Here is a 25,855-nt window from a genome sequence, read left to right on the forward strand (position 1 = left end):
AAATGTTGAACAACTTATATTAGTTGAAACAACAGTAGCTAATAGGACTAAGCCTGCTCAGGAAATGATGCAGACCACTTAGTTCCATATTTTTTTGGCCAGAAATCAGTCAAACGGCAGAATTCAGAATTCATCCCTAGTTAATAAGGAGAGGAAATGTAATCCAGCTATATGCCCGTGAGAAAAAGGATTTAGGAGGCATCCAGATACTGCTATGTATTTCCTCAATGGTCTTCAAAAAGAATGAAGAGATAATTGAAGATGATAATCATTAGCCTTAAGTTTCTTTATAGTTCAGTTAAAATTTTGGTTCAAATTTAGACCTATATAAACATTTATATTCAATTATTTGCATTTATCCAAAAAGTAGTGTCCTTGTTCATATTTGGCATAACATTTATTTTTCAAATTTTCTGGTTATTTGATAAAAAATTAATCCTTTTAAGTACTCAAGTACTACTAAATGCATTATGATCAAGATACTGATTCTTAGCCTCTCTGGGAGTTATGTGTGTGCAGTTGTGTATATTATTAATACACAGTAGGATGCAACAAGATTACCAAATTCTCTTTATAACTCAGAATAACAAATGAACTGGGATGATCAAGGGCAATTTTGTAATTGTTAGAATTCTGGAAGATCAAAATTCTCCCACATGTACCCATGTGACTGTTGTTAATTTTAGTACCATATAATTGGCTAACTTTTGCTCTCTAAGTTAACAACAACTTTATTAAGAGAATCTATTTGTAGTTAATAGTTCTATGCAGAGACGGTATGAAATGGTAAATTATATGTTGAACAACACATTCGCATTTTTAAAACATGGCGTTAAGCAAAGAAACTTAATAAAGAAAGTTAAATAAGCAATGCCCTGTTTCAATTTATGACCTTGGCCTCAATGCCACAATATTTTAGCTAAAAGAGAAGTCTAGAGGCATATTTCTATTAACAAGGAAATGAGCTCTAAATGAAAACCTAGAGAAACAGTACACCACTTAAGTTTATTTGAAGAGGAAGTTTAAGCAATATATCACTTTCTTCTCTTGGAGTTTCCAAAGATAATTAGACTTGCCGCAAGGGGCTTTGAAGAACACAGATGGGAATTTTAAGTTAAAACTGTGAGCGTTTTTTTGGATCCACTTAGAAGACTAAGTATATTTTTTGAGAACACCTGATCTAGATAATTTAGTGAGAAACAAAGTGAGTTTATATTCGTCCTGTTCTTGAGAACTCCAAAATTAACATGTTCAGAGAAGTTCTTCCAAAACAGAAAACTGTGCATAGGAGTCCCCCTTTATTTATGGGGGATATACTCCAAGACGTCCACTAGAAGCCTGGAACTTCAGATGACACCAAAGCCTATATTTACTATGTTTTTTTTTTTTTTTTCCTGATAACCCAGACAGTTACTAAGGGACTGATGGGCAGCCTGGATACAATGGACAAAGGAATGATTCAGCTCCAGGGCAGAGTGGCACAGGACAGCACAAGATTTCATCATGATACTCAGAATGCCATACAATTTAAAACTTACGAATTGTTTATTTCTGGAATTTTCCACTTAATATTTTCTGACCACGGTTGACCTCGGGCAACAAACTGTGAAAAATGATACTGTGGATAAGGAGGGGACTACTGTATTCCATAGCAAAGAATTGGAATCCAATCCAAAGGATTGGAAGCACAGGTTACTGTGTCAGAAAAAAAGGAAAATAATAGATAATAATGTACATGTGGGTGAGAATAACCTTTTAAAACAGATTAAACAAGAATTCTTATTTGTTTTACATATGGTTTACATCTCGATGATTTACATACATGCTATGGAAGATTTTCTGGTAATTATATTACATAATTTAATTTTGTGTAGATTCTTCTAAATGCAGCTTTGTATGAGAGGATGAAACTGCTTGGTTCAGTGGGTTAAGTGCTTGCAGATGTTTCCCTCACCTACCTTATTCCTCAGTACCTTAGCTGCTGTTCTAGCTTAAAATTATTAATTCATTCTAAGAAAGTATAAAACACTAAAATCATCCTAGAACATGATCAAGTTCTCCATTACCTGAAATATTCATTTTTCATTATCCTCAATTATTATCATCATCCAACTTTCAATTTTTCTTTGGATAGACTAAACTACTAAAATATTATGGAATTTAATGTAGACTCCCACACCCCTTATTTATATTTCTGCATAGGCTGATTATTTGGTGTGGAATATCCATCTATATCTTTTTGGATTGACTAAACTCTACATTTCCTTCAATCTACAACTTAAAACTGTGTTAATCATGTTCAAACATAGTTAAGTGTCCCTTAGCCTGCTTCCTCAATACTGTGATCTTATTTCTACCATTGTGTTCTCACAGTGTATTATATTTTTCATATAGTTATTTGTTTCCAGAGATACCAGAGAGCTTGCTTTCTCTCTCTCTCTCCAGATAAGGACATGGCAAAAAGGCAGCTGCCTATTAAGACCAGAAGAGACCCTGAACCTGACCATGCAGACACCCTGGTCTTAAACTTGGATTGTCAGCTACCAGAACAATAAGAAAATAACTTTCTGTTGTGGCAGGGCACAGTGCCTCACGCCTGTAATCCCAGCACTTTGGGAGGCTGAGGCGGGTGGATCAGGAAGTCAGAGATCGAGACCATCCTGGCTGATGCGGTGAAACCCCACCTCTACTGAAAATACAAAAAATTAGCCAGGCATGGTGGTGGGCGCCTGTAGTCCCAGCTACTCGGGAGGCTGAGGCAGGAGAATGGTGCAAACCCAGGAGGTGGAGCTTGCAGTGAGCCGAGATTACGTCACTGCACTCCAGCCTGGGCAACAGAGCAAGACTCCATCTCAAAAAAAAAAAAAAAAAAAAAAAGAACAGAATTTTCTGTCATTTAAGCCACCCAATTTATGGTATTTTGTTATGGCTGCCTCAGTTGACTAAAACAGTATATATACTAACCATAAACTATAATATATAATATTGGTGTATATGCATATAGTGTATATATATAAATGTATATGTATTATATATGTGTATATATAGTGTGTATATATATATACACACACAGTATATATATAAATTTATGTATACACACAGTATATATACACACACATTTATATATATATACACACTATATATATACACATGCACTACACATTTACACACACAAACGTACACACATACACACATACACGCTGATTAGATGGAAAATATGATTGCAGATTGCATGCCAAAATTGGAAATTGAATGAAATGTTCCACCCGGCAATAATGAGAAACTAAAGATCTATTTCTCACCATTCAGATCATTAATTAGAATTGAAACCCCAAAATATAATGTTGTATTTTAATAAGTTTGCATTAATTTTTAAAAAGTATCCATTATTCACTAAACCATTACTAAAACATATTTTATACTAAATTGTCATATTAACCATTTAAAAATTTTAAATATATTTTATATTAATTTAGAAATGCCTAAACCAAAATTGGAAGTCTACTCATAAATTCATATTACATCAATTTTGAGAGACTCCTTTCAAAAATGCCCTAAACATTTCATGTATTTCAAAATCGGACAGAAGTCAATACCTATATTCCTCCTGTGTGAAGCGTGGGATCTCACCAGGATGTAAGACAAGAATCTTCACTGTGGCACTGCTGGACATCACAGGCTCCCCATCATCAAAAGCAACCACCACCAACTTAAAAAGCAATAAAAATTCATGTTAAAGATTATAAGTAAGAACAGCGTAACAGCATAATTTTTATATGTATGTTTTTACTTATTGGATTCTCTGGTTCCAGAAGGGGAAGCAATGATCATTTCCTCACTGCCTACCAGGTGGCAGACACTATGCTAGAAAATACTACGTTCTCACTTAATCTTTACAATAATCCAGCCAGATAAATGTTATTATTTTCACTTGCTAGATGAGAATACTCAAAGAAGTAACTAACTCTATGATTAAAAAACAACTACCAGTAAAACAAGTATATTATACTATATCTCTCCAATGAAAGACTCATTTCTATAATTCCACTGGGGCCCACAGTAAATACACATGATTTTATAGCACCAATACACTTATTTAAGAAGTGTGAAATTCAGACACATAAAAAGCTAATTATCTTGCTCAAAAAAGAAATTAATTTTCCTAGTGAATTAGTTGTTTTTGAGATTATAGGGCAGAAATACTTTACTCTAGAGGATAAAATTGGAAATCTTTATAGTTTAACATTCTTTGGTATACTATCTCTTAAAAACAAATTATAAGGCCAAGTTCATTTGGTATAGCAGAAATTGTTCAAAGGATGAAAACTAAGAAAAAGCTTTAGTGTTGAGATGTGATGTCTGACATTATTTATTACTGCAATAGGATTTATAATTGATTGTTTTCTTTAATAACCTACATTACATCAAAGTAATTCTATGTTTACTTTAAGACATGTTAAATACTTTCAGAACTATGTGCTTCTTTGGAATATAAATTCTTTTGGAAGCTGCAGGTTAATAATGTAAACTAATTCAACCTAGATCACAGAAGACTGTAACAAAGGATCATCCTGAGAGCCACAATTGACCTTTGGGTTAATGCTAATATACAAACTGATCAGCTGTTCCAAACAGCGGTAAAATCATGAGAGACATAGTGCTCACTGATCCTTACGTGGTTAACTGATAAAGCTATTTCCCTACTGTAGAGTCAAAGACTTAATTCACAGTGACAAAAATTATTCTAAGTAACTATTAAAAATGGAAATGTTCAAACACTTAATAAAATTGTCTACTTATGGTAATGCAAATTATTGTTTTAATACCTTGCCAGGTAGAGACAGGCATTATTTTGTCAAATATATTTTTAAATATGTAAAAAACAAAAGAGGGAATATGTTCTGTTTCATTAATATTTGAAGAAAAGTAAAATTTGACAAAAAATCAAATAGATACAGATATTTTCCTAGATATATGCAAAGATTAACATAACAACAATCAGTATTGAGTGGTATTAGGAAAATGGATACTCTCAGGAAAGATGAAGAATGCATATAAGGGGTCTTTTTTTCAAATTTTCTAGGATTGTAATATATCAAGAGCACTTATCTTAAAAAAGTGAGTAAGGGAAAAATGATATTCATACAAGTAGTTGCATGATAGCATTTATTGTAACAAAAAATGGAAAGTCTAATTATAAAGCAACTCAGTATTATATTAAAAAGAAAAACAAAATGTTATATAGTAAAATACTATGAAACCACTAAAATAATAGTATTAATGTCACTTATTGGCATAGACAACATCATATTGAATTTAAAAACCAGTATGTATAAGACTATGTGATTTGAAAACATATATTTATATATTTGTGTTTGTATCAAATGTCATCATGAGGATAGAGATCAAAACGCAAATTCTAGCTATTTCCAAGATGTGAGATACCAAGTGGTTTTCTTTTTACTATTTTTGTAAGTTTCTAAGAGAAAAAAAAATTGTAATTTAAAAAAATTAAAAAGGAGAAAAATTGAAAGAAAAAAATGTGCTGTCATCTGTTAAGCCAAATTCTCTATCAAAAATTAAACATCAAATAGACTACATAATGAAAAGAGACACTGACCTTAAAAATTGTTGTAGGTTCTTCATTAAGATTGACTCGTGTTATTACTCTTCCAGAATCTTCTTCCACATCAAAAATACTGGCAGGGTAAGGAAACTGTACATCATCTACTCTATACCTCACACGACTTGCAGGTAATCCCTAAAATAAAATTATTAATTATTAATTTGCTGTTACCAAGTTAAAACACAGTGTAATGATAATATTAAATGGATCTTTAAAATTCATGGTCTTTTAGAAGTGAAAATCATATTTCCATATTTTCATTCTTTCAGAGCTGAAATGTAGCCAGATCATTATTTCTTCATGATAACTCAATCTGAATCAATGAAGTATCTCTACTACAGGTTATTTTAAAATGATTTATATGAGAGAAAAATTAATGGTTGCTTTGGGCATCTTCTCTACCACTTTCCTTTAATTATGTGAATTACATCTTCCTCCCAAAACACCCAATATCTCCTTTTTTAAATTCAGAGACAGGGTCTTCCTTTGTTGCCCAGGCTGGAGTGCAGTGGCATCACCATAGTTCCCCATAACCTCAAAACTTCTGGTTTCAAGTGTTCCTATCCCACTTTAGCCTCCCAAGTAGCTGGGAATACAGGTGTGTGCCACCATGCTTGGCTAATTTGAGAGGACTGTAGTAAAGTGCAGGAATGGACATGAAAGCTAAAAAAACAAAAATTATTTACCATCTACACTGTGTTGATTACCATGCTAGGTATTTCTATACATCATTAGGTTAATGCTCAATCTTTTAAGATGACATTAATAGTGAAGATGATAGTAATAATGGTAAGTTAATGAGGCTAACAATTGCTAGATGCTTACCACTTGCTGGAACCACATTAAAGATGATGTATGTGTACTCTGTTACCCATTTTAGAGCTAAGGAACTTGTGGCTTACAATAAGTTAAAGAGTGCTGAAATATTCCAGAGATAGGCCAAGATAAGTTGGAACACCAAACAAAGTCACTTTTAAAGAAAACAATTAAAATTTGAATTAAAGTTTTTAAAAGAATCAAAGTGATTATAAAGGAACAGTCAAAATTTTGCTGGCTGTCCTCACTTATATTAGGTTTCAGATTGGTTTCCTTTGGAACTATGTAGGGTGACATTGAGGTGAGCACTGTAACATTTACAGTGCTTAGGCCTTGTAAATTTCTTAAAACCTAGAAGTCAAATAAATATCTTGAGCAGAGAACTAGTATGTGGTAAAGTTTTACTTTAAACCTAAACACTAAATTACAACATTAACCTCTTCAGAGAAAGAAACACTCCTATTTGGCATTATTCTGATGAAGAAGAAGTAAGAACATTACCCCCCACAGGGTGTTGATTTGGCTGGACTTGACACTTTGGTGTAAAAACAGTTCTGAGAACATTGCTTTTTATATTTCCATTTTCTTCAAGACTGTCCTTGAAAATAATCTGTTGCTCATGTTGGTTCCTGAATTACAGTTGGGCTATGAGATAAATATGAGTTTTCAGGATTTGTATAATTCCCTATTTTCTGTTAGTTCAGTCCTTTCATATACTACACATCACCACTGATCACTGTCTCCTTGAATACATTCTTTATTTAACCTTTTTCCACTATTCTGCCTTTTCTCCTTCCCATCTGGTGCTCTGTCTCAGACTCTTTGCTTGTTCCCACTCTTTCTGGCTACTAAATGTTGGAGTTTTCCAAGGCTCTGTTTCAAGAACTTCTATATTTTCTACTTCTACTCTCGGCCCCTGGAACCTCTCCCAGTCTGATAGCTTAAAATATCTTCTATTTGTTCATAAATATCAAATTTTAATATCTGGCTAAACTCTGAACCTTTTAAGTCCAAACTAGTACATACAATTGTCCACAGATATGCTATTTTTAAATAAACATATTCAAAACCAGAATAATGATTTCATCTCCCAAATTTATAATTCTTCTACTATAGATAATGGCTCTACCTTTTACTAAGGTGTTCTATCTGAAAGCCTAGGGGTAATCATTGATCCTTTCTCTTAAGCCCCATAGCCAAATCATCATCACATCCTGCCAATACCTCAATGAGTATAGGCCCTAATGTCTTCTAATATCCTCTGTGTTTTCTGTAGTAGACTCTTAATTGACTTTCTGCTTCCATTGTATTAAAATTATCTCATGACTCCTGCTTAAACCCTTCCAATGATTTTGCATCACACACACAAAAAATAAATACAAAGTTGTTAGTATGGGCAATCTGTTCCTAAAAACATCTTTTTGCCTACTCATCTGATTTCACCTTGTTCATTTCCCTTTCACACATTTTCCTTGTTCCTGCCTCCTTGTCTTTGCCAAGGCAATAGTCCTTTACCAGGAAAATAAGGTGGCAATACAATACACTCATCTCTCAGATTTTTGGCTAATAAATTTACCTTCCTCTTCTCCAGGCGTTCTCTAATACTCCCTTTAAATTATCTTTCTTCAGCAACCCTGTCTGAAATTATAGCATATATTTTATGTATTTACTTGTTTACTGTTTGTCTCCCACATAAGAATACAAGCTTTATTAGGGTAGGGACTGTAGCTGAGTACCTTGAATGTTACCTGATCCATAATATGTACTCAAGGAGTATTTGAATAAATAATTCTTTATTTATAAAAAAATTTATTTATAAATTTTATTTATTTATAAACTTTTTATAAATTTTATTTATAAACTTTTTATAAATTTTATTTATTTATAAAATTTTATAAATTTTTATTTATAAAATTTTATAAATTTATTTTAAAAATATTTATAAAAATTTTATTTATAAATTTTATTTATAAAAAATTTATTTGCATAAATAAGTGAATGGATAACCACACATCGAGGGTGCCCAGACACTTCAACTGATATCTAAAGTATTCATATATTTCAAGGTTTGGGAAATAGAGAACATTGAATAAACCTTGAAAGCATGTTAGGGAACTGCCAGTTCTGGGATAATATTTTTATATAAACCACAGATTTCACCCAGTGGTGGATGGTCAGTTCACCCACTGAAGATGTATAGAAACAAGGACACATTTTTTTAGAAAAACTTTGGCCTATATGGACAGAATCAGACTTATTATAATCATATACAATGGCAAACCTTGTATATGATTTGCTTGTGAAAGAGTGGGGGTTTAGCAGAAGACATCGTAGGACTTGGTGCACAGTGTCATGCAATGTCAGCAACTTTGCTTGCATTTGAATAATAACGATAATAACAAGAGTTGTTAGCTATCAGTTTGAGTATTTTACTATGTATCAGACTGCATGTATTACATGCATTTTCATACCTACAATAAGTTCAGAAGTTGGTATTAATAGTACCTACATTTTTTTTTTTTTTTTTTTTTGAGACAGAGTCTTGTACTCTTACCCGGGCTGGAGTGCAGTTGCACGATCTCCGCTCACTGCAACCTCCGCCTCTCGGGTTCAAGTGATTCTCCTGCCTCAGCCTCTCAGGCAGCTGGGACTACACGAGCCCGCCACCATGCCCGGCTAATTTTTTTCTATTTTTAGTAGAGATAGGGTTTCACTATGTTGGCCAGCCAGGTCTTAAACTCCTGACCTCATGATCCGCTCGCCTTTGCCTTCCAAAGGGCTGAGATTACAGGCGTAAGCCACCGCGCCCAGCCCTACTACCTATATTTTTAAAATAATAAAATCTACTTTAAGAATTATCTTCTGAAATTTCCTTAGCTGGAAAATGCCAAAGTTATTAATTGAACAAACTTGGCTCACACTAAAACAGAAGTCTTTTAATAACAAATCAACTTAACATTTTTCAGTACTATCTTAAAGGCAATAGTCCTTTACCAGGAAAATAAGGTGGCAATACAATTGAGCAAAATTACTTGGCAAAGATACTATAGAATTTGATACCCTAGTAAATCTCGCCTTAGAACACTTTCTAAGAAGTTATGCAGCACATAATTCAAGTCACCTCCAGAACAGGAGGTCAATGATGAAAGAGGATAATTATCGCTCCAACTGTTTCAAGAACAAATTTTTAGAGTTTTTGCTAGCATGAGGACCCATTCAGTCTGTAGGACAGTGACTAAAATTACTTATGACAATCACAGATTGGCTCTCAAAAACATAAAATAAGTTAATTATACTTAGAATCTTACTTTTAATAAAGCCAACATATTTTTGTTGCATATGGAATTATGCCTGTAATTGATAAAATGAAAAAGAAAACATGCTGGTATTATGGAATGCTATCTCTCAGATGCCTAAAATAGTTTGCTATCCAGAACATCTTAGAACTTCCTGGATGATTTTTACAGATAAGATTGTATGTATATAAATATGAACATATGACTAAAATAGTTTGCTATCCAGAAAATCTTAGAACTTCCTAGATGATTTTTACAGATAAGATTGTATGTATACAAATATGAACATACATGTTACATAGTGACTACATCAATAAACTTTTTATTCTAAGATTGCAATTATTCTATAGATTACCACACCATCATGAAAGTGTGGCCCTGAGAGGACTCATTTAGCCTGCAAGAAACATTTTGATTCTTTTATCACCCTTGTTATCAAAGCACATTTTATTTTATATCACATATTATGATAACTATACTAAATAACTAAAATGATGTAGACTTTCCTGTCAAAATATTTAAAAGTTTTTTTCTCTCTCTGTCCTTTCCTAAAATCTTCCTTCCCTTCTTCCCTTCTTTTTGCTTTCCCTTCCTCCCTCCTTTCCTTTCTTTACTTCTTTCCAAAGTCTTTTTAAAATAGTTGCATAAATAAGCTATATAATAGGTAAAGGTAATAGGCTTTGGGAAACAGCTCTGATTCCTAATATTATTTCTGGGAAATTTACAAAATGAATCAAGTCAAATTCATTGTTTTAAGAAATTATAAAAATAGCTGTGGCTTTAATCTTGGAAAAAATTGTCATTTTGAAACCCAGAATTTCAAGTACTCTAAAAAAGCTATAAACTTGATCACTTAAAATTACGAATTAGCATTTATTAAGTATCTTTTAATACTTTATTCCACTAAAATATAATAGATATGATTGAAGTATTCTAATGTATAAAACTCACTCTTATTAGTTATGTTTTAAAAACTAAAATAATATAGTAAATGAGTTTATGAATTATATATTTTAATTATTATATATGTGACAAATAAATATTTAAATAATCATTCATATATATATATATACACACACACACACACACACACACATATATATTTTAAAGACAGGATCTTGTGTTGTCACCCAGGCTGATGTGCAGTGGTATGATTATAGCTCACTGCAGCTCACACAATCTTTCTGCCTCAGCCTCCCAAGAGGCTTGATATGGTTTGACTTTGTCAACTCATGGGCTCATGCAATCTTTCTGTCTCAGCCTCCCAAGAGGCTTGATATGGTTTGGCTTTGTCTCCACCCAAATTTCATCTTGAATTGCAGTTCTCATAATCCCCACGTGTTGTTGGAGGGACCTGGTGGGAGGTAACTTAAACATGGGGACAGTTACCCTCATGCTGTTCTTGGGACAATGAGTGGCTTCTCACAAAATCTGATGGTTTTATAAAGGGCTTTTCCCCCTTTTGCTTGGCACTTCTCCTTGCTGCTGCCATGTGAAGAAGGATGCGTTTGCTTCCGTTTCCACCATGATTGTAAGTTTCCTGAAGTCTCCCCAGCCCTCTGGAACTGTGAGTCAACTAAACCTCTTTCCTTTATTAACTACCCAGTCTTGGACAGTTCTTTATAGCCATGTGAGAATGGATTAATACATAGCTGGAACTACAGGTGCATGCCATCATGCTGAACTAATTATTTTTAATTATTTGTAGAGATGAGGATTTCTTTATGTTGCCCAGGTTGGTCCAGAACTCCTGGCCTCAAGTGTTCCTTTCAGTTTGGCCTCCCAAAGTATTAGGATTACAGGTGTAAACCACTGCACCTGGCCTAGACAAACATTAAATTTCCAAATATTTGCTTTTATTTTAAATTGTATTAGGAATAGACAGAAGTCTCTTTTATATATACCCAATAAGTTAATGTTTCTTTCAATTAAATACTTCAAATAATCATATTTTTTAAAGTAAACTATAGAAAACATTTAAAATCAATATGAAAATTTTAAATATTAATTTCTACTTCATTCATGATAATATAGTATGTATATTCTACTGTATCTCTCTATGCATAGCTGTATATATGTCAAGAGGAATTTTTTGGACCATGAATAATGATAAAAGCTATCTATTTACAAGTAAATCAATATTTGGAGGAGGTTCCAAGATGGCCAAATAGGAACAGCTCCAGTCTACAGCTCCCAGCGTGAGTGATGCAGAAGACAGGTGATTTCTGCATTTCCAACTGAGGTACCGAGTTCATCTCACTGGGGCTTGTTGGACAGTGGGTGCAGCCCATGGAGCAGGGTGGGGCATTGCCTCACCTGGGAAGCACAAGGGGTTGTGGAATTCCCTTTCCTAGACAAGGGAAGCCATGACAGATGGTACCTGGAAAATTGGTACACTCCCACTCTAATACTGCGCTTTTCCAACAGTCTTAGCAAACGGCCCACCAGGAGATTATATCCCACGCATGGCTCGGAGGGTCCCACACCCATGGAGCCTCACTCACTGCTAGCACAGCAGTCTGAGATCGAACTGCAAGGCAGCAGTGAGGCTAGGGGAGGGGCATCCACCATTGCTGAGGCTTGAGTAGGTAAACAAAGTGGACAGGAAGCTCGAACCGGGTGGAGCCCACCACAGCTCAAGGAGGCCTGCCTGCCTCTGTAGACTCCACCTCTGGGGGCAGGGCAGAGCTGAACAAAACGCAGCAGAAACTTCTGCAGACTTCAACATCCCTGTCTGACAGCTTTGAAGAGAGTAGTGCTTCCCCCAGCACAGAGTTTGAGATCTAAGAACGGACAGACTGCCTCCTCAAGTGGGTCCCTGACCCCCAAGTAGCCTAACTGGGAGACACATCCCAGTAGAGGCTGACTGACACCTCATATAGCCGGATGCGACTCTGAGACGAAGCTTCCAGAGGAAGGATCAGGCAGCAACATTTGCCATTCTGCAATATTTGCTGTTCTGCAATATTTGCTGTTCTGCAGCCTCCGCTAGTGATACCCAGGCAAACAGGGTCTGGAGTGGACCTCCAGCAACTGCAACAGTCCAGCAGCTGACGGTCCTGACTGTTAGAACGAAAACTAACAAAGAGAAAGGATATCCACACCAAAACCCCATCTGTACATCACCATCATCAAAGACCAAAGGTAGATAAAACCACAAAGATGGGGAGAAACCAGAGCAGAAAAGTTGAAATTCTAAAAATCAGAGCACCTCTTCTCCTCCAAAGGAACACAGCTCCTCACTAGCAATGGAACAAAGCTGGATGGAGAATGACTTTGAGGAGTTGAGAGAAGAAGGCTTCAGACCATCAGTAATAACAAACTTCTCCGAGCTAAAGGAGGATGTTTGAACCCACCACAAAGAAGCTAAAAACCTTGAAAAAAGATTAGACAAATGGCTAACTAGAATAAACAGTGTAGAGAAGACCTTAAATGACCTGATGGAGCTGAAAACCATGGCATGAGAACTACCTGAGGCATGCACAAGCTTCAGTAGCCGATTTGATCAAGTGGAAGAAAGGGTATCAGTGATTGAAGATCAAATGAATGAAATGAAGTAAGAAGAGAAGTTTAGAGAAAAAAGAATAAAAAGAAATGAACAAAGCCTCCAAGAAATATGGAACTATGTGAAAAGACCAAATCTACATCTGATTAGTGTACCTGAAAGTGACAGGGAGAATGGAACCAAGTTGGAAAACACTCTGCAGGATATTAACCAGGAGAACTTCCCCAACCTAACAAGGCAGGCCAACATTCAAATTCAGGAAATACAGAGAACGCCACAAAGATACTCCTCAAGAAGAGCAACTCCAAGGCACATGATTGTCAGATTCACCAAAGTTGAAATGAAGGAAAAAATATTAAGGGCAGCCAGAGAGAAAGGTCTGGTTACCCACAAAGGGAAGCCCATCAGACTAAAAGTGGATCTCTCAGCAAAAAATGTACAAGTCAGAAGAGAGCGGGGGACAATATTCAACATTCTTGAAGAAAAGAATTTTCAACTCAGAATTTCATATCCAGCCAAACTAAGCTTCATAAGTGAAGGAGAAATAAAATCCTTTACAGACAAACAAATGCTGAGATATTTTGTCACCACCAGGCATGCCTTACAAGAGCTCCTAAAAGGAAGCACTAAACATGGAAAGGAACAACCAGTACCAGCCACTGCAAAAACATGCCAAATTGTAAAGACCACTGATGCTAGGAAGAAACTGCATCAACTAACGAGCAAAATAACCGGCTAAGATCATAATGACAGGATCAAATTCACACGTAACAATATTAACCTTAAATGTAAATGGGCTGAATGCTCCAATTAAAAGACACAGACTGGCAAATTGGATAAAGAGTCAAGACCCATCAGTGTGCTGTATTCAAGAGACCTATCTTATGTGCAGAGATACACATAGGCTCAAAATAAAGGGATGAAGATCTACCAAGCAAATGGAAAGCAAAAAAAAATAGCAGGGGTTGCAATCCTAGTCTCTGATAAAACAGACTTTAAACCAACAAAGATCAGAAGAGACAAAGAAGGCCATTACATAATGGTAAAGGGATCAATTCAACAAGAAGAGCTAACTATCCTAAATATATATGCACCCAATACAGGAGCACCCAGATTCATAAAGCAAGTCCTTGGAGACCTACAAAGAGACTTAGACTTCCACACAATAATAATGGGAGACTTTAACACCTTCAGGTCTTCAGAGCAGAACTGAAGGAGACAGAGAAACAAAAAACTCTTCCAAAAAATCAATGAATCCAGGAGCTGTTTTTTTTTTTAAAAATCAACTAAATTGATAGACTGCTAGCAAGGCTAATAAAGAAGAAAAGAGAGAAGAATCAAATAGACACAATAAAAAATGATAAAGGGGATATCACCACTGAGCCCACAGAAATACAAACTACCATCAGAGAATACTATAAACACCTCTATGCAAATAAACTAGAAAGTCTAGAAGAAATGGATGAATTCCTGGACACATACACCCTCCCAAGACTAAACCAGGAAGAAGTTGAATCCCTGAATAGACCAATAACGGCTCTGAAATTGAGGCAATAATTAATAGCCTACCAACCAAAAAAAGTCCAGGACCAGATGGATTCACAGCCAAATTCTACCAGAGGTACAAAGTGGATCTGGTACTATTCCTTCTGAAGCTATTCCAGTCAATAGAAAAAGAAGGAATCCTCCCTAACTCATTTTATGAAGTCAGCATCATCCTGATACTAAAGCTGGCAGAGACACAACAAAAAAAGAGAATTTAAACCAATATCCCTGATGAACATCAATGTGAAAATCCTAAACAAAATACTGGAAAACCAAATCCAGCAGCACATCAAGAAGCTTATCCACCACGATCAAGTGGGCCTCATCCCTGGGATGCAAGGCTGGTTCAACATATGCAAATCAATAAACGTAATGCAGCATATAAACAGAACCAAAGACAAAAACCACATGATTATCTCAATAGATGCAGAAAAGGCATTTGACAAAATTCAACAGCCCTTCCTGCTAAAAACTCTCAATAAACTAGGTATTGATGTAACGTATCTTAAAATAATAAGAGTTATTTGTGACAAACCCACAGCCAATATCATACTGAATGGGCAAAAACTGGAAGCATTCCCTTTGAAAACTGGTACAAGACAGGGATGCCCTATCTCACCACTCTTATTCAACATAGTGTTGGAATTTCTGGCTAGGGCAATCAGGCAGGAGAAAGAAATAAATGATATTCAATTAGGAAAAGAAGAAGTCAAATTGTCCCTTTTTTCAGATGACATGATTGTATATTTAGACAACCCCATCATCTCAGCCCACAACCTCCTTAAGCTGATAAGCAACTTCAGCAAAGTCTCAGGATACAAAATGAATGTGCAAAAATCACAAGCATTCCTATACACCGATAACAGACAAACAGAGAGCCAAATCATGAGTGAATTCCCATTCACAACTGCTTCAAAGAGAATAAAATACCTGGGAACCCTACTTACAAGGGATGTGAAGTAGGAGAACTACAAACCACGGCTCAAGGAAATAAAAGAGGACACAAACAAATGGAAGAACATTCCATGCTCATGGATAGAAAGAATCAATACCATGAAAATGGTCATACTGCCCAAGGTAATTTATAGATTCAATGCCATCCCCATCAAGCTACCAATGACTTTCTTCACAGAATTGGAAAAAACTACTTCAAATTTCATATGGAACCAAAAAAGAGCCCACACAGCCAAGACAATCCTAAGCCAAAAGAACAAAGCTGGAGGTATCACGCTACCTGACTTCAAACTATACTACAAGTCTACAGTAACCAAAAACAGCATGATACTGGTACCAAAACAGAGATATAGGTCAATGGAACAGAACAGAGCTCTCAGAAATAATACCACACATTTACAACCATCTGATCTTTGACGAATGTGACCAAAACAAGAAAAAGGGAAAGCATTCCCTATTTAATAAATGGTGCTGGGAAAACTGGCTAGCCATGTGTAGAAAGCTGAAACTGGATCCCTTCCTTACACCTTATACAAAAATTAATTCAAGATGGATTAAAGACTTAGATGTTAGACCTAAAACCATAAAAACTCTAGAAAAAAACCTAGGCAATACCATTCAGGACATAGGCATGTGCAAAGGCTTCATGACTAAAACACCAAAAGCAATGGCAACAAAAGCCAAAATTGACAAATTGGATCTAATTAAACTAAAGAGCTTCTGCACAGCAAAAGAAACTACCATCAGAATGAAAAGGCAACCTACAGAATGGGAGAAAATTTTTACAGTCTACCCATGTGACAAAAGGGCTAATATCCAGAATCTACAAAGAACTTAAACAAATTTACAAGAAAAAATCAAACAACCCCATCAAAAAGTGGGCAAAGCATATGAACAGACACTTTTCAAAAGAAGACATTTATGCAGCCAACAGACACATGAAAAAAATGCTCATCATCATTGGCCATCAGAGAAATGCAAATCAAAACCACAATGAGATACCATCTCACACCAGTTAGAATGGTGATCATTAAAAAGTCAGGAAACAACAGGTGCTGGAGAGGATGTGGAGAAACAGGAACACTTTTACACTGTTGTTGGGACAGTAAGCTAGTTCAACCATTGTGGAAGACAGTGTGGGGATTCCTCAAGGATCTAGAACTAGAAATACCATTTGACCCAGCCATCGCATTACTGGGCATATATGCAAAGGATTATAAATCATGCTGCTATAAAGACACATGCACACCTATGTTTATTGTGGCACTATTCACAATAGCAAAGACTTTGAACAAACCCAAATGTCCATCAATGATAGACCGGATTAAGAAAATGTGGCACATATACACCATGGAATACTCTGCAGCCATAAAAAAGGATGAGCTCATGTCCTTTGTAGGGACATGGATGAAGCTGGAAACCATCATTCGGGGGCAAAGTATTGCAAGGACAGATAACCAAACACCACATGTTTTCACTCATAGGTGGGAACTCAACAATGAGAACACTTGGACACAGGGCGAGGAACATCACACACCAGGGCCTGTCATGGGGTGGGGGGAGGGGGGAGGGATAGCATTAGGAGATATACCTAATGTAAATCTCGAGTTAATGGGTGCAGCACACCAGCATGGCACATGTATACATATGTAACAAACCTGCACACTGTGCACATGTACCCTAGAACTTAAAGTATATTAAAAAAATAAATTAATTAAAAAAACAAATCAATATTTAAAATTGCGTTACTACGGCGATATATTTCTTTTCTATATCATTTTGAAATTGTGATAAAATTGCTTTAATATGAACACTAAAAGCAGTATACAGAATTACTTTCTTAAAGTTCTTACTGACCAGTAAATTACTTCTTTGGTTCCGTACTCTCATCAACCAAATATAGTGTTCTCTATTTAGGTTTAGAATAATCTTGAGGTCATTAGTTATTTCCCTGTATTCACACAGTATTACCACTAGACCACAGCATTTAAATAGATTTTTAAAAGATTTTTAGAAAAAAAATCATAGCCATTGCTCCTTCACTGCTGAAGACAGAATGAGATTTGGTTTCAACAAATACTTAGATATGAGGAAGAGCCTTTCTAATTGGTAAAGTAACATAGTCTCCTTCAGAAGGATACATGTATTTTAGAAATAAAATATTCAAAATAGGAGCATGCTATTACAGGAAGCTTACTAAATCAAAGTGAGCTGAAAACGTTGCCAACATAGAATAATAACTGAATTTAATGACAATTTATTTATATATTTGTTTATTTGTTTATTTTACCTTATTTTTCTTGAGACAGAGTTTCACTCTGTCGTCCGGGCTGGAAGGCAGTGGCGTGATCTCGGCTCACTGCAGCCTCCGCCTCCCAGGCTCCAATGATTCTCGTTCCTTAGCCTACCAAGTAGCTGAGATTACAGGGACGCACCATGCCTGGATAATTTTTGCATTTTTAGAAGAGACAGGGTTTCACCATGTTGCCTAGGCTGCTCTCAAACTCCTGAGCTCAAGTGATCCACCCACCTTGGCTTCCCAGCCTGTTGGGATTACAGGCATCAACCACCACATCCAGCCAGAAATTAAACACAATTTAAAACAAATCTCTAGGGGCTTTTTGTTTTCCATTAGATAAAATATATTTAACTTTAAAGATTAGTATCATACAACTAAGTAATAATATACTTATTTATATAAGATATATTTGTAAGAGAGATTTAAAAATTGTCTAAAATATTAGAAATTAAAAATTTTATAAATTACTATCACTTGTCATCTTGCTCATATGTTTTATTTCTATTTATTTGTGAAATACAGCATTTTTTCAGTCCTTGTTTATATGAAAACTGTCTAAAGGTTTGATAGTTAATCACTCTATCTTTCCTGGAACACTCCTTATATGGGTTATAGAATATCATATTCCACACTACTGGTTGCCTTAGTGATCACTCTTCATTCTTCTATTTAGCTGATTCGTTTACCTATTCACAACTTTCAAGTGATGGCGACCACAGGCGCCTCTGCCCTTTTTCTTATTTTTTTTTTTAATTTCAACTTTTATTTTAGGTTTTGGGGTACATGTGCAAGTCTGTTACACGATGTTTCATAATGCTGAGGTTTGAGGTACAATTGATCCAGTCATCGAGGTAGTGAGCATAGTACTCGATATGTTGTTTTTCAGCCCTTGCTCCCCTCCTTCCCCCACCTCCTCTAATAGTCTCCAGTATCTATTGTTCCCATCTTTATGTCCAGGTGTACCCAATGTTTAGCTCCCACTTATAAGTGAAAACATGCAGTATTTGGTTTTCTGTTCCTGCATTAATTCACTTGGTATAATTGTTTCCAGCTGCATCAATATTGCTGCAAAGGGCATGCTTTCATTTTTTTAAGTTTGCATAGTATTCCATGGTGCATATGTACCACATTTTCTTTATCCAATACACCACTGATGGACACTCAGATTGATTCCATGTCTTAGCTATTGTGAAAAGTGCAGTGATGAACATATAAGTGCATGTGTCTTTTTGGTAGAGCAATTTCTTTTTCTTTGGTTATATACCCAGTAATGGAATTGCTAGGTCAAATGATGATTCCATTTTAGGTTAATTGAGAAATCTCCAAACTGCTTTCCACAGTGGATGAATTAATTTACATTCCCACCAACAATGAATAAGTGTTTTTTTTTCCCCCATAACCTCACCAGCATCTGTTTTTTGACTTTTTAATAATCAATACTCTGACTGGTGTGCGGTGGTATTTTACTGTGGTTTTGATTTGTGTTTCTCTGATTATTAGTGATGAACATTTTTTCATATGTTTGTTAGTTGCTTGTATGTTTTCTTTTGAGAAGTGTCTGTTCATGTCCTCTGATTTTTAATAGGGTGTTTGTTTTTTGCTTGTTGAATTAGGTTCTTTATAGATGCTGGATATTATTAGACTTTTGTCAGATGCATAGTTCATAAACACTTTCTCCTATTCTATAGATTGTCTGTTTACTTTGTTGATGGTCTCTTCCCTGGGGCAAAGCTCTTTAGTTTAATTAGTTCCCACTCATCAATTTTTGTTTTTGTTGTAATTGCTTTTGGTGACTGAGTCAAAACTTATGTGCCAAGAGCAATGTCTAGAATGATATTTCTTAGATTTCCTTCTAGGATTTTTATAGTTTTATGTCTTAAATATAAGTGATTTATTCATATCAAAAAAAATTTTGTATGTGGTTGAAGGAAAGGCCTAGTTTCATTCTTCTGCATATGGCTAGCCAGTATACTAGCACCATTCATTGAAAAGGCAATTTTTCTCTATAGTTTGTTTTTGTAAGTTTTGTCACATGTCAGATGGTTGCAGGTGTGTGACTTTATTTCTGAGAACTCTATTCTGTTCCACTGGTCTATGTGTTTGTTTTTGTACCAGTACCGTGTTGTTTTGATTGCTGCAGCCTTGTATTAATAATATAGTTTGATGTAGGGTAGTGTGATGCTTCCACCTTTATTCTTTTTGCTTTGCTCATATGAGTTATAGTACCATGCTTAACCCTACGTAATGTGGGGTTCATTCATTCATTCATTCATTTAACACGTTCACTGAATAGAAATTACTGAGTTGTGAGAGTACAAAAAATGAAAAAGCTCACAAGGAGATGGAGTTCATCTCACATCCCCTTCTTCTGAATGTTCTTTAGAAATAATTCATCCATATTGACCTTATCAAACACCAACCTCCTTCCTACCTCAAGGCTTTTCCATTTGCTTTTGTCTTTGCCTGTAAGACTCTTGCATTATTATCCTCTTTTAACATTCTGGTCTCAAATGACACAAACTCCTCTGTATATACTCATCCATACACTACTCTATCACTATTATTTTTATAGCACATATGCTTATGTGAAATTATGTTACATATTTACTTGTGTATGATTTTGCAGCCTGTCTCTGTCCATCATCTGTAAGCTCCATTCGAGTAGATTTTTTTTTGTGATTTGCCATTATTTAAGAGGGCAATAATAATTTGTTAAATGAATACTACAACTGATTTAAACTGTCCCACAGAAGTGATATTTATGGTGTCTTTTAAATAAACATAGAAATTAACCTTCCCAGTCTTAAAACTTGAGAGAGCTACATTTGTTTTATCTGAGTTATTTTCTAAGGACACCAACCATTGGGCCTCCCAGAGAGTATCAAGGACCTGAAACTTACTAGAGCACTGCATCTGGGCAACGAGATACAAGACCCCTCACTGTCATGACTGGCTAACTGAGTCCCTGTTTACTGTTAACCAACTCATCTTCTTTATCTCTCCCTAATTCCTGTTTTCCTGCATGTAGTTACATTTCTTCTCTGCAATATAAACCCCTGATTTTAGTCAGTCTGGGAGATGGATTTGACACTAACCTCCCATCTCCTGGGCTGCAGCACCTGATTAAAGCCAACCCTGGCAATGCTTTTTGCCTCAGTGATCGGCTTTCTGTGCAGTGAGCAACAAGACCTAGACCAAGGATGTCCGATCTTTTAGCTTCCTTGGGCCACATTGGAAGAAGAATTATCTTGTGCCACACATATAATACACTAACACTAATGATAGCTGAAAGCTTTAAAAAAAATCACAAATAAACCTCATAATGTTTTAAGACAGTTTATGAATTTGTGTTGGGCTGCACTGAAAGCTCTCCTTGGCTGCATGTGGCCTATGGGCCATGAGTTCGACAAGCTTGATCCTAGACCAAACCCCTGACATTTCAGTAACACTTACGTGTATGTGTTTCATGAGCTGCCAAGATGTATAACACATGGGGATTACGAGAAAAACGGTTCAAGATAAGATTTGGGTGGGGACACAGCCAAACCACATCATTCCACCCTGGCCCCTTTCAAATCTCATGTCCTCACATTTCAAAACACAATTATGCCTTCCCAACAGTCCCTCAAAGTCTTAACTCATTTCAGCATTAATCCAAACGTCCAAGTCCAAAATCTCATCTGAGACACAGCAAGTACCTTTTGCTTATGAGCCTGTGAAATCAAAAGCATTGATACTTCCTAGATACAATGAGGGTATAGGCATTGGTAAATACACCCATTCCAAATAAGAGAAATTAGCTAAAATGAAGGGGCTACAGGCCCCGTGCATGTCTAAAATCCAGTGGGGAAGTTAAATCTTAAAGCTCCCAAATGATCTTCTTTCACTCCATATCATATCCAGGTCTCACTGATGCTAGAAGTGTGCTGCCATGGCCTTAGACAGCACTACCCTTATGGCTTTGCAGTGTATAGCCCCCTCTTGGCTGCTTTCATGGCTGGCATTGAATGCCTGCAGCTTTTCCAGGCACACACAGCAAACTGTCAGCCGATTTACCATTCTGGGGACTGGAGGACAGTGGCTCTCTTCTCACAGCTCCACTAGGCAGTGCACCAGTGGGGACTCTGTGTGGGGGCTCCCACCACACATTTCTCTTCTGTACTTCCCTAGCAGAGGTTCTCCATGACAATTCTCCCCCTGCAGCACACCTCTGCCTGGACATCCAGGCATTTCCATACATCCTCTGAAATCTAGGCAGAGGTTCCTAAACTTCAGTTACTGTCTTCTCTACACCCGCTGGACCAACACCACATGGAAGCTGTCTAGGATTGACAATTGCATCTTCTGAAGCAATGGCCTGAACTGTACCTTGGCCCATTTTAACCATGGCTGGAGTGGCTAGGATGCAGGGAACCAAGTCCTGAGGCTATACACAGCAGGGGGGTCCCTGGACCCAGCCAAGGAAACCATTTTTCCCTCTTAGGCCTCTGAGTGTGTGATGGGAGGGGATGCTGTGAATGTCTCTGACATGCCCAGCAAACATTTCCCCCATTGTCATGGTGAGTAACATTTGGCTCCTCATTACTTATGCAAATTTCTGCTGCCAACTGGAATTCCTCTCCAGAAAATGGTTTTGTTTTTTTTTTTTTTTTTTCTACTGCATCATCAGGCTGCAAATTTTTCAAGCTTTTATACTCGGCTTCCTTTTGAACACTTTGCTACTTAGAAATTTCTTCCACCAGGTACCCTAAGTCATCTCTCTCAAGTTCAATGTTCCACAGATATCTAGAGCAGGGGCAAAATGCTACGTCTCTTTGCATAGCAAGTGTGACCTTTACTCCAGTTCCCAACAAGTTCCTCATCTCCGTCTGAGACCAGCTCAGCCTGGACTTTATCGTCCATATCACTTTCAGCAGTTTGTTCAAAGCCATTCAACAAATCTCTATGAAGTTCCAAACTTTCCCACATCTTCTTGTCTTCTTCTGAGCCCTCCAAACTGTTCCAACCTCTGCCTGTTACCCAGTTCCACAGTCACTTCCACATTTTCAGGTGCCTTTACAGCAGTGCCACTCTACCTGGTATCGATTTACGGTATTAATCCGTTCTCACACTGCTATGGGGACTTACCAGATACTTGGTAATTTATAAAGTAAATAAGTTTAATTAACTCAGTTCTGCAGGGCTGGGGAGGCCTCAGGAAACTTACAATCATGGCAGAAACATACAAGACATCCTTCTTCACAGGGTGACAGCAAAGAGAAGTGCAGAGTGAAGTAAGGGAAAAATCCCTTATAAAACCATCAGATTTTGTGAGAACTCACTCACTATCACGAGAAGGGCATGGAACTAACCTCCCCATGATTCAATTGTCTCCCACTGGGTCTCTCCCACTACACGTGAAGATTATGGGAACTACGGTTCAAGATGAGATTTGGGTGAGGACACAGCAAAACCATATCACCCTCTAAGAATTTATTTATCTAAGAATGTGGATACATTGTTGGCAAGTTTTCAATTTATAACCTATAAATATCTGTTAATTTTCGCATTGACAGCTTCTCATATTCGTCTCTCAAGATGGTGGGCAAGGATGAGAAACATAGGTATGCTTTTGTACTCATGGGCCTCACAAGTGGACAGGTTGGAGAGACAAAATGTACACATAAAAACACAATTATTTCCCAACATTTCTGATTAAAACTGTGAAAAGGAAACATGTGGTGCTATTAAACGGAGGTGCTACAACTAGAGAACAGATCTTAAGATTTATAGTAAACTAGACTTTAAAACTCACTGCAGACACTCACAAATCACAAAATACACAAAATGTATTTTAGTTCATAGAGCGTATAGTAATTGTGTTATATGTACAGTCTAATTTAGTATATCATTTGAGTATTAAAATGATAAACTAGGCCAGGTGCGGTGGCTCACGCCTGTAATCCCAGCACTTCGGGAGGCTGAGGTGTGTGGATCACCTGAGGTCAAGAGTTCGTGACCAGCCTGGCCAACATGGTGAAACTCTGTCTCTACTACAAATACAAAAAAATTAGCCTGGCATCGTGGCGGGCACCTGTAATCCAAGCTACTTGGGAGGCTGAGGTAGGAGAATTGCTAGAACTCTGGGGCTGGAGGTTGCAGTGAGCTGAGATCACACCACTACACTCCAGCCTGGGTGACAGAGTGAGACTCCATCTCAAAAAAAAAAAAAGAAAAAAACCTTAATTTTATTAGGATTTTGAACAAGGGGTAAAAGTAGACATATATCAGTAGGAAGTTACATAAATTAAAGCTGTCTTTTAAACAAAAAGTCTTCCTAATTTTTGGTAAGAACATTATTAAAATATGTATATTTTTAAAAATGTGTGGGATTCTAAAGGCCCTGTCAGCATATTTTCACGAAAACTTTCTTCTCGAATATTACAATGCCATGGATGACATCAGAGTTACTTCAAGAGTTTAGGTATTAATATCCTAAAGTTTACAGTTGATGAGGATGTAAGCACTGTACCAAACTAGATGCAAAGTTGTGTTTTTCCATCACTCTGGAAGTGAGGAGAAAGAGGAGGAAAAATTAACTAACATCAATGTGCTTCACAAAAGCCAAGTGTGTCATTCTCCATCAAGCCCAAACAATAACCCAGCAAAATAGTTCTTCTTATTCCTATATGATTACAAGGTTTAAAGAAGTTAATTAACTGCTGTACAATATAATTTTTGTGAGTTAAACAAAAACAACAACACTAGTGACATCAGTCAATAATTTTCATATACTCTAGAGATGTTCACCAAACCTAACGGCACTCAGGAAGAACATGATTTATGACATCTATTATAAAGGAATCAATTTTTTTTGGTTCATGATTTAGGTATCTTTCTAAATATGATTGGGGGTAGTATGTAACTTATTTAAATATTATGTGGTTTCCAAAATATGTAATAAATGATATCAGCTTTGTGATGTCCTTTTATCTGCTAAATTTGAAATGTGTAAAATTCAATAATTATGAGTATGGATATTTACTCATATCTGTATTAACATGAATAACACATGGCAGACAAATCCTGCATTGGTGATGCTCACATTAGATTTTTAAAATCAAAATGTGATATAATTCTACACAGTAATAAGGTGAGAATAATTAATATAGCAGAATAAATGTAAATTTACACCAAGAAAATAGAATAATGAGATTTCAATTATTTTCTTCATTATTCAGCACATTTTCTACTTTTGATTTCTATTCTTACAGTGTGTGTTAAACACGATATGTTTCGACTTAGTTATCATGAGAATATAATTAATTACTACAGAAGGTAATTGCATACCTGTATGAAGGATGTTTCAAACTTGAAAACTTAGGGAATTTCAGTGAGGCATCATGCTACCTGACTTCAAACTATACTACAAGACTACCGTAACCAAAACAGCATGGTACTGGTACCAAAACAGAGATATAGATCAATGGAACAGAACAGAGCCCTCAGAAATAACGCCGCATATCTACAACTATCTGATCTTTGACAAACCTCAGAAAAACAGGCAATGGGGAAAGGATTCCCTATTTAATAAATGGTGCTGGGAAAACTGGCTAGCCATATGTAGAAAGCTGAAACTGGATCCCTTCCTTACACCTTATACAAAAATTAATTCTAGATGGATTAAAGACTTAAACATTACATCTAAAACCATAAAAACCCTAGAAGAAAACCTAGGCATTACAATTCAGGACACAGGCATGGGCAAGGACTTCACGTCTAAAACACCAAAAGCAATGGCAACAAAAGCCAAAATTGACAAATGGGATCTAATT

The 25,855-nt window shown here is 36.2% G+C and overlaps 1 protein-coding gene across 8 annotated transcripts in view; it reads right to left on the minus strand.

Annotated features, from left to right (window-relative positions):
* PCDH15 (protocadherin related 15) overlaps nucleotides 1-25,855 on the minus strand; it is a 1,753,436-nt gene that overhangs the window by 154,428 nt on the left and 1,573,153 nt on the right. For all 8 annotated transcript variants that reach the window (XM_054659631.2, XM_054659630.2, XM_054659628.2 and 5 more), the window contains 2 exons: nucleotides 5,621-5,761; nucleotides 3,597-3,709 (listed from right to left, as the gene is read on the minus strand). In XM_054659631.2, the coding sequence (XP_054515606.2) occupies nucleotides 3,597-3,709; nucleotides 5,621-5,761 (254 nt within the window). The remainder of the gene's footprint in view (nucleotides 1-3,596; nucleotides 3,710-5,620; nucleotides 5,762-25,855) is intronic.

Source organism: Pan troglodytes, chromosome 8, assembly GCF_028858775.2.
Source record: "Pan troglodytes isolate AG18354 chromosome 8, NHGRI_mPanTro3-v2.0_pri, whole genome shotgun sequence".
NCBI lineage: Eukaryota > Metazoa > Chordata > Mammalia > Primates > Hominidae > Pan > Pan troglodytes.